We start from the raw sequence: 10,907 nt of genomic DNA on the forward strand, positions 1-10,907 counted from the left end.
GAGAGAGAGAGAGAGAGAGAGAGAGAGAGAGAGAGAGAGAGGGAGAGGGAGAGGGAGAGAGAGAGAGAGATATCTGTGCCCTATGTCCCTGCCAAGGCCAGAAGAGGGCATCAAGTGTCTTCTTGAAACTTCATTTCCCAACCCCCCATTCCCCTGAGGCAGTCTTTCTCTGAACCTGGATCTTACATTTTATTGGCTAGGATGGAAGCCAGCAAGTACCAGCAACACTCCTGTCCCTATCAGAGCTGTGGTTGCAGGTTTGCCTGCACACCGGGCTTGCTCGGATCTGAACTCCAGTCCTCATGATTGATTGCACAGCAAGCACTCTTAAGCACTGAACTGTATCTCTCCAGCCTGCAAACAAATCCTTTTTTTTTTTTTAAATATAGATTTATTTATTTATTTATTTATTTATTTCATGTATATGGGTACATTGTTGCTGTCTTCAAACACACCAGAAGAGGGCATCAGATCTCATTACAGATGGTTGTGAGCTACCATGTGGTTGCTGGGAATTGAACTCAGGACCTCTGGAAAAGCAGTCAGTGCTCTTAACCACCGAGCCATCTCTCTAGCCCCTGCAAACAGATGTTTAGTTGAACTATGGTATGTCTATCTTAAATCTTTTTTTGCATTTATTTTTATAGAAATTATTCCTTACTAACATTTATCCCATTTTCCAGTGTCATTAAATAACAAATGATAAAATTTGCAATCTTAATCATTTTGAATGTATAGTTGAGTGGTAGTCAGTACCATCATACCATTTATCTTCAGAGTTGTGTTCATTTTACAAAGCTAAAACTCTTTCCCTTTGGCGACTTCCCACTTGCCCTCCCTTCAGCTTCTAAAGGTCACTCTTCTTCCTTATCGCTGTGACTGTTATATAAATTGAATCATAAGCTGTCTCTTCACATAACACAGTAGCTCCAAAGACTTCACCTTGGAACATGTCTTAGAATTCCTTCCTTTTTAAGACTAGGTAAGGGCTGGTGAGATGGCTCAGTGGGTAAGAGCACCCNACTGCTCTTCCGAAGGTCCAGAGTTCAAATCCCAGCAACCACATGGTGGCTCACAACCATCCGTAACNAGATCTGANNCCCTCTTCTGGANTGTCTGAAGACAGCTACAGTGTACTTACATATAATAAATAAATAAATCTTTAAAAAAAAAAAAAAAAGACTAGGTAAACTGATTACATTTATATATGCCCTGTTATCCATTCATCAGTCTGTAGATGCTCAGTTTACTTCCGTGCCTTAACTCTTGGGGATACTGTTGCTGCTAACATGGATGTTGAGGTGCCCTTTAAGAACCTGCCCTCTTTGTTTGGAGATGTGTCCAGATGTGGAATTGCAGATCCTATGGTAGTTGCTTGTTTTAATCCTTGAAGAGATGGCACTTATTTTTGTTTGTTTGTTTGTTTGTTTTTCGTTTTTTTTTTTTTTTTAATGGGTTTTCTCTCTTCCATTTCTAGTCATGCACAAGGGTCCCACTTCTGAGAGCTAACTTCAATGTTTGTTTTCTGGCCTGTGGTCATCCTAATGAGTCTGAGAGATTCTTATAGTTCAGCTGCCCATTTCCCCAAGGACTAGCAGTGTGGAATATCTTTCCCTGATACATTTTAATTGTTCATATGCCCAGTAAAAGAACATCTATACATTGTTTTAATATCTGTACTAGGAGTATTACTTCATATAAGATGCATGTATGTGAGAATACAACTTATTTTGATTCATGCTGAGTGTGGTGGCATGTATGCCTATGTATAATCCTAGCACTCAGTGAGTTAAGGCAATTAACTTATTTAATTTCTTTCATTCTTTTTCCCCTCACCTTCCCTTTCCTTCCCTTCTTTTCTTCCTTCTCCTCTTCTTCTTCCTCTTCCTCCTCCTCTTCCACGTCTTCCTTTTCTTTTTGGTGGTAGTGGTGGTTTTTGAGAGGGTTTCTTTGTGTAGCCCTGGATGTCTTGGAATTTGCTCTATAGATCAGGTGAGCCTCAAACTCAGAGATCTTCCTGCCCCTGTCCCTGCCCCTGCCCCTGCCCCTGCCCCTGACCCTGACCCTGACCCTGACCCTGCCCCTGCCCCTGCCCCTGCCTTCCATGTGCTTTGATTAAAGGCTTGTGTTACTACACCCATCTTTGTGGCAGGAGTTTTCAAGTTCAGTGCCAGACTGACCTTCATAAAAAGTTCCAGGACAACCCGGCAAGCTACCTAGCAAGACCCTGTGTCAGGAAACCAAAAGTTAGGATGTAGCTCAGTGATGAGTGCTCATCTATCTGGGTTTGATCTGTGTTGTGGCAGAAAGAAAAAAAGTGGCCTCTGAGTCCTAATGGGTCTTCTCCAGGTGGCATTGGTGCTAACCTGTCCTTCCGTCAGCAGTCAAAGCAGTCTACGATCAAGCTTCTCAGTCTCCTTCCAGGCTTTTATTTTTAGTTCTAATTTTATAAATCGCAATGCGTTTTGGGAGATGCAATGGTTTAGTCCCAGCCATAAAAATGAGATTCCGTGGGAGCTTTTGCCACACTCATGCTATGTGTAGCCACACTGTACATTTGTACTTTTTGTGTTTTACTGCTTTCTTTCTGTTTTGGATTATTTTATTTTGGAACTTGACAAAATTACTTTGTTTATAGCGATATTATAGATTATATATTAAAAGAAAATTCTTGGAGACTACTGATTTTGCCTTATAGGAGGAAGGAGTGGGGAGGGTCATTAGACCCTCACTGTGATTTTAACCACCCCTTCCTGTATCTGCCTGACATATGATGGTTATTCTGCTCTATTCACCCTGGCCTCATGGTCTGGGGAGGTGCTAGAGTACATAGAGTGAAGAAGCTAACTAACTTAAGGAGGAGGGGGGGGGGCGTCCTCCATCTATACAGCCATGGGGAACTTGCCATGCTCTGTAAGTAAGCCCCATAAACTCACTGACTCCCCAAGCTAGAATTAAGTTGCTGGTGTCCTCAAGAGGGGGATTAGATATAATTTTTTTCTTCAGGAAAAATTCTCCCACAACAGCTGAGTCATGTTGTAAATAATCTCTAACTTCTACAGAATTTGTTTTGTTTCTGTTATGAGAAATTGCAGCCGGGGCAGGGCTGAGTGCATACTCTCCTACTGAACTACATCTCTGGATCCCAGAACTCTGATCTAATGTGGTTACATTGGAAAGAAGAGAGAATGGGAGCAGAAAGAATGGGAAACAATACTGTTATATAGTTCACATATAAGTAAACACAGGGATGCCACTGGCTAAGTATGTGTTCCATAGTCCTACCTCAGAGGAAACTGCTAGTTAGTGTTGAGTCGTGGTGAGTGGAGTTCAGCTTGGTTCAGGTCTTTGTCTAGCACAACCCTGCCCTACAGCCTCAGTTCTCTAAGCATGTGAGTCAGAGGTATTCTCCAACCTGTTTACAATTTAAAAGGAGTGTATCCCTTTTTCCCTGCTCTTAATATTCCTCCCATTTTTGTTGTTGTGTTGTTGCACCATTGTCTGGCGTGATTTTATATTCTTTTATCATTTATTGCTCATTTCTTCAAAAGGTGTGTATTAACTATTAAGACAAAGACTAGGAGAGCTAGGCGTGGTTATATGTTCTTAAAATCCCAGTGCTTATAAAACCTGGTGTTTAACATACAAGGACTCTGGAATGGTACATATTTGGGATAGATTTATAGCATTTGCTGGGGTGTCACTGTTAATGAAAGAATTAGAGCACACAGGTTTTACCTGCTGGTATTTCTTAGGTTAGCACGGAAGGCATTGTTAGCTGTCACTATGATATTCTTAATCGAAGTGTGTTTGGTAGATTCCTCTTCCAACTGATGTCCCACTCCTTCCCTCTGGTCACCTCCCCTCACGTGCCATATTCCCTTTTGCTTTTGTAACTGTTTTTAAATTGTATTGGGTCAACTTTAATTCCTTTTGCTCAAACTCAAAAGGTGTGTTTCTGCCCAAATTTAGATTTGTTGAGCCTTAGACTCTAGCAATAAGCAGAGGAAAGCACTTCTATGCTGGCTGTGGAGTTGCTTGGTTTGTGAAGAGTGTCTCTTAATTTAGCATTGGTGGCCTAATTGCAGAATACTGTGGCCAACTATAAGGTTATTGATTTAAAATAATCCATAATATGTTGTTTTTGCACATAGAAATTACCATATTTAATCAACAAAGTTAAACTTTTATCAGAAGCTGGTCCTAACTCAATTATTCCCATGTGAGTACAGTTTAAAATAGATGTTTTTTTCAATAGTAGCTACTTTATCTTTCAGGTTGTTCTGGATGTTGGGTGTGGAACTGGAATTCTCTCCATGTTTGCTGCCAAAGCTGGGGCAAAGAAAGTGATTGCAGTTGACCAGTCTGAAATCCTCTACCAGGCTATGGATATCATAAGGTAGATGCACATTTAAGGCTCAATTTATAATTAATTTTGAACTTGAAAATTTACTTATTTCCTAACTTTTAGCAACTATCTAGTCAAGAAATATGTCTTTTTGTAAAAATCTACCAGCACAATAAAACCTAAAGTTGTGTTGAGCTGGTTGTGCTGGAGTTGTGTGCTGAGTCATCCTGACAGTTGTCCAGGAATTGTTCCTATGCTGTTTTGACACAGAGCATGCTGATTATAGCATAAGATCAGGAGCCATTATAGAATGGTATTAACACAAGACAACACAGAGCAGATCTGTCAGGAGTGCCTACTTTGGCAAATAGCAGTTAGATTAAAGACTAAAGCCTATGTTTTTATTTTCTGATATCAGCCTTCTTCCTTTATGCTAATTCTGGAATGGTTAGAAGCAAGCTGAAGTTGGGCCATTCTGCAGGATGTAAAGGTTTTTATTTCCCGTTTGTATGGTGCACAGTTAAACCTCATGGCCATTCTAGGGTTCCTTAGCAGGCATCTTAATCACTTGTGTAAACAAACATGAGAGCCACCATCCTAACAAAAAACTGTTCTAAAAAGTTTCACAAAAACTCATTGTTGGTAGTAAGACTATGGAAAGGCACTGTAAGACCCCGAAAGGAGGAACTTCCTCTGGTCCGGAACTCTCTTGGGTCCCCAGGAATTCAAAATACACCTTTAACACCTTGCTGTAAATCACATGAGGTACTTTATTTACGAGGCCCCGGGCCGACTCATATCTCACGCAGGAGATAGAGGAAGTCGACCCAGTCCCTCAGAAGTAAGGGGTTTTTGTAGGGTTAGGGTTGGGGGGGGCAGGGAGAGTTTGTGCAGCCACCAGTGATTGGCTCATTTGAACATGCAATGCAACAAGATAGTACAGCCAGCCGGAGTGGCAGAATTGCAGAGGCCGGGGGCCTAGTCTGGGGCACCTCTGGTCAGTGTGTGACCCTGAGTGAACCGGGGTGAGATGCCTCCTTGGCAGAGTTTATGAGCTAACCTTGACAGCCCCGGCTGGCTCCGGCACTCCTTTCCCTTATCTTCATGGTCTTGTTAGTCTTAGCGGCCGGGTGGGCTCCGTAAAGTCTGGACTATGTCTTTTTACAGTGTTCGGCCTTGAGCCTTTGAATTTTCCTTTTAGTTTCAAACATAGGAAGATGGGTGCCTGGCTGGGGCAACTGAGATAATTGCCTAGCTAGCTGTCAGGTGGAGGGACAGAAGACCTTCAGCTGCCCTAAGAGAACAAAGNCTCTTTACTAGCCACATTCCTAATGATTTAGAGAACAGGTTTTGGGGAAGTCTTAAAATTAGGGCTCTACAGCACCTGTGCCTAGAATTCCCTGGCAAAACAACCAGTGTGAAAGACCCTGCTCCTTGAAGAAGGCACCTTGCCCCCTTCTCTTCTGATCCACACCATCAAATGAGTTTCCCTCTACACCCTTCTACCATAGTATTCTGCCTCAGCTCCAGCACAGTAACATAAACCAAGGTGACCCTGATCCATGACCTCTGAAAAGGTGAGCTGAATTAAGCTCTCCTGCAGAGCGGAGCTCGTCACAGACCTGAAGCCTGAACATATACACAAAACTTAGACAAGGAGCAATGCTCAGCAGGTGAGCTAGCCATGAGCTTGATTCTACAGAACCAGATGACCTGTGCTTTCAAGTGAATTTTGTATTTTATTGAAACAAAGAAAAAGTTTGTTCCAGTTCCCAAGGATTTAAGAAGCATGCGTGCCCACGATCGAGTTGACATTCATTGTATCTGAGCTTCACAGCTCAAGGGTGTAGTGTTAAAGCTTAGAAAAATGCTTTATTTTTTTTTTTTTAACTTTTTTAAAAAAACTTAAGTGTATAATTGTTTACTTGTGTGTGTGTATGTGTGTGTGTGTGTGTGTGTATGTATGCATGCATGCATGCCAGAATAAGGCTTTGAAGCCTCTGGAACTGTAGTTATGGACAGTTGCAAGCTACCATGTGGATACTAGGAGCTGGACCTCTATCCTCTGGAAGACCAGCCAGTTCTCTCACCTGCGGAGCATCGCTCCTACCCTAAGTTTTGTGTATATGTTCTATGTTCAGGTTTCAGTTCTGTGATAAGCTCCGTTCTGCAGGAGAGTTTAATTCAGCTCCATATTTGGGAGGTTGTGGCTCAGGGTCTGCTAGTTTTGTGTTACTGTGCTGGAGTTGAGTCAGAATACTGTGGAGGAAACTCACTTGATGGTATGGGTCAGGGGAGACCAGGGGGCAAGGTCTCTTCAAAGTGTGACCTAGTTTTTCCCAGTTATCCATGCGTTCCATGTTTTTGTGACATCGTGATGTGAATTTCCCTGTTGATGCAGGCTGTGCCTTCATTACCCAAGCACTTTCCCAAAGCTCCACCGGCTGGCAACACAGTCTCAGCACCACAGCAGGAAGTCTGTGACGCATGGTGGCAGTTATTGTTTAGTCTCTTTTCCTTTATGATCATCTCAACATTTGGCCTGTCACTCATGTAGAGTGGCAGTGGTGTCTCAAGGACCAGGCAGTGGAGTTGAGAGTGAGGTGACCCTGTGTATTCTCTTTATGAGAAGAGGTGTAGGTGGACACCCAGGACAAGGGAGTAACTTCCTGCCACAGTTCTTAGTGAAACCCTTGTCACTGTAGGTTTTTCTCAGATGGAAACTGTCAGAGGCAATGGTTGTATCCCAATACTTGTGCTTCTGAAGCCTCGTCTCACTGTGCTAGGTGGCCTAGCTTAAGTTACACAGTGGACATCGTTATGTTAGTTGTTATTAGTGCCACAGGGAGGAAAACCAGGCATGGTTTGCAAAAACTTGCTTTTTTGTTTTCTTGAAACTTAGCTGTGTAACCTAATCCTGTTTCAGCCATACATGACATGTGGATCACCATGCCTAGCTGTAGGAGTTCTGTCTATGTTCTTGTCTGTCTCAGCCCTGGTGTGTTATTTATTCTGTTCATTTGTTTTTGTGGGAGAATTTTAACAAAGTCTAATACACAGAATTGGTAAATGGGTTATCAATCATGTGTTTGAATGTTCAAATTACTTAATAACAGCTTACTAAACAATGCTCAAACTGTAGGTTCTCCCACTTAACAATAAATTGCTAACATTTCTTTAGACTTTATGTTGAGTGTAGAATGAAGAATATTTTATTTATTTATTTTAAATTATGTTAATTAAATTTAAATACATTGTTATTTATTAAATTTAATTTAATAACCCAGCTATTCTGAGGCTACTGATATGAAAAGGGCTTCAGGGGTATTGGTGATGGCAAGAAAAACTGAAAAGGCAAGAGAAAGTTCTCTTTTCTGCTATTATGTTTTTAACTATGCAGAGAGTAATCGTTTCAGAAACATAAACTTCGCTGAGGGTAGACAGCTCTTCAGGTGCCAGACAGTGATATACAGTGTTTACTCCCAGATCTCTGCTGGATGTATTTTCCCATTTCTCTGCTGTCTGCCCAGCTCAGCCACGGAAATCTCATCATTCAGATTTTGACAAAGCTGGAGAGTTTTCATGAGAAAGATGATCTATTTTACATTCACAGAGCTGCTTCTGTCTAGCATATTAACAAGATATGAAAAACCTAGCGAGGCAGGATAGCCCAGCACTCAAGCACCTGCCTCGCATATGTGAGACCTGGCTTTGACCCCAGCACCACAAACAGAAGAAAAACAAAAACCAAGGGCTATTTTGACCTGCTGTCATGTTCATATAAGTGTCCTCTAGATTAGGACAAGAGCTCTCTCATCTTTTCATCCCTAACACCTGCAAAGCAGATTGATGATGGACAATTAGCAAAGGCTTTGAATAGAACTCATAAAAAGCTTCCTGAAATGCTAGCTCCCCCTGGTTTGGCAGGGCCATGAAGGGCTTCTGTGAACACCTGCCTGGTGAGTGAGTAGATTAATGAATTCTCCACACCTAGGATATCACATGTTCAAAGTTGTCCGCCTAGTGGGCCTGGAGACCCTTATCTGCTTGAATATGGTGATTCTTTTCACCAGTGTTTTTACTGTAGTAGAAGTTACTTATTATTCCACAGCTACATGGAGATGGATGCACTGGGAGTTGGGAGCTCATGCAGAAGTCTTGTTCTGAGCCGTGTATTTCCCTTTCCCCCCTTTATCTACCATATAGTATTTGGTTTTAATTGATTATGTGTCTGTGGTAAGGAAACTGGTGGTGCTGGGGTGTCTAGGGCCTGGGGTGCAGGAGTCCCGGTTAGGGCACGTAGTCCTGTTTCAGCCCTGTACACCTCTGTGCTCCTCTCTGGGGTTTGTGTCGTGAAGAATGGCTTTATTCAGTGTGCTGTGCACTTGAGTGCTGGGTCCTACATGACCAATTTGCTGATCTGATTCGCTCTTTAGTCTCTCGCACCAAATTACCAGAATCTCTGGTCTGATACCTCTTATAATATTTCTGCCTTTATATTGCAGTTTTAATTTATTATCATTTCAATATGTTTGGACAACAAAGATGAAGAAATATGTGGTTTGGACACTGAATTAAAAGCCCAAGAGTCTGTACCAATTAGAGTATTCTCACACTGTCACTTTCAGCTTTTGTTGACAAACCTGTAATCTTTTCTGTGATTTCTAGGACACTTGTCACTACTTTCAAATGTTACTCACTTGATTGTGAATTCCTACTATGTTCTGTGTTCTCTACTTCTGTATTTTCCCATGTTTCTAAAAAGGTTAACTGTGTCTGTATACCTAAAGCACTGGGCAAAACTGGATTGCCAATTTAATTGTGTACTACTTATTCTAAAGAAACACAAATAGTTCTTTGTTGTCATTAGGAAATCTGACTCCATGAACCTCACCTTTCAGCTCCCTGTATGAGCTCTTTGATATAGTACTCTACCAAGTCTTTTCTCCCCAACACACTGGAAGTTGAATGAATATGGGGGCTTCTACCAGAGCCAGTTCCACCATGGAGATCCCATGGCATCCTGTGCTGCTCACTGTCCTCTCTCCCTCTGATTGCCTTCCTGTGGGCACTGGTGTGCAACTCTCTTGCCACCCCTCCTCTGGTATCTTAATAAAATAGGTGAGACGGCTGCTTTAAAGACAGGGAATAAGCAGAGAGGGCATTGCTGTATCATGGTTTCCATGCTGAAACAAACTAGTAATTTAAGATACTCATTGGGTTAGTTGGGAGAGTTGCCTAAAGGGCTTATTTTAGGGAAATATTTCCACAGATTGAAGCTTTGGTAGCTGGACAGCAGATTTTGCTAAAGAGATTGATTCTTTTAGAATTCTTTTAGACTAAAGTAAGACTGGGGTACACTTGGGTGTCTAAGTTCAGTCTAGGGCTTCCCTGAATAGGAAGTCAGCTGGTGCTGAAAAATATGTGGAGCAATCTAAACCCATGTTCCCGGGAACGATGGGCCTTGTCTCTTCTGTGTATCCTTGAATCATGTTCTCCCCTCTATGTCCATAACTGAGCAGGCGATTGCTGATGTTGGCAGCAAAATCATAAATGGGCAGAGCAGAGAGCTGTTCTCAGAGCAGGCTTTGTCTCTATATAGCCTTTCCAAGATGTGTCTGTGTGGGTAAGTGGGGTCCTGCTCCTGCATGAAGTATTTATAGCTGCTGAAGCCTTGGTATTTTAGAAAATAGCGAGCAGCTCTAGTCGTTTCTAAGTCTTCCTTTGAAAAACTCAAAACTAAGCAAATTTTCCTTTTTCTTTTTTGTATGAAATACTGCATAGATATAAACAAATACAGAAGCATAAGTGAACAATAAAATGTGTAAGTATTCATAATCATGGAGGAAAATAACATATATAGTAGTAACCATCACCAAGAAGGGAGTCTAACCATTGCCTGCTAGTCAGAAGCCGCCTTATCCTTGGCCCTTCCCCAGTCAGTCAGGCTGCCACGACTGCTCAGCCACAGACATAAGTCTATGGGATATAAACCGACGAGCAGAATGAGAGTCATCAGGATAGAGCTACCTGCTGACTTCTAAGCTCTTGCTTGGCCATATTCCAGAGTTGTTATGCTGGTCTGCTTTGGCTCAGTCACACATAACACTTCTCATTTGAAGTATCTACAGGGCTTATTAGTAAGCCTTTGTAAAGGGAGGCCCATGTAATCCCCTTTGTTTCCCCTTTTTCCCCAAAACTATCTAAACAGCCCCTCTTGGTGAGCTAGTTATTGCTTTGTGTGTCCTTTCTTTCCTCCCATAGATTTAATTCTTTAAAGATAGCCATGGCATTACAGTCTGAATTTCACTGTAGGTGAGCCCCCAGAGAACCTAATTTAGAGATAAGAAGCCCTCTTATCTCCCACCTACCTATGTAGGCCTGCTTTTTGAAAGAAGCCAGGCAGGAAAGGATGTGTTTCATAGGATTCCCTTAGTATGAATCTGTAGACTAAAAATCTCATAAGGGGTGAGAAAAAAAGAGTACCAGAAGTTCAAGGTCCTGTCTCAAGAGATGGGAAGGGAGGGATAGAGGAAAAGGGAGGGAGGGAGGGAGGGAG

At 42.1% G+C, this 10,907-nt stretch overlaps 1 protein-coding gene across 2 annotated transcripts in view; it reads left to right on the plus strand.

Annotated features, from left to right (window-relative positions):
- The window catches only part of Prmt3 (protein arginine methyltransferase 3), an 83,590-nt gene that overhangs the window by 15,263 nt on the left and 57,420 nt on the right, over window positions 1–10,907 (plus strand). For both annotated transcript variants that reach the window (XM_021195437.2, XM_029546073.1), the window contains one exon: window positions 4,278–4,399. In XM_021195437.2, the coding sequence (XP_021051096.1) occupies window positions 4,278–4,399 (122 nt within the window). The remainder of the gene's footprint in view (window positions 1–4,277; window positions 4,400–10,907) is intronic.

The sequence above is a fragment of the Mus pahari genome, chromosome 1 (assembly GCF_900095145.1).
Source record: "Mus pahari chromosome 1, PAHARI_EIJ_v1.1, whole genome shotgun sequence".
NCBI classification, from domain to species: Eukaryota; Metazoa; Chordata; class Mammalia; order Rodentia; family Muridae; genus Mus; species Mus pahari.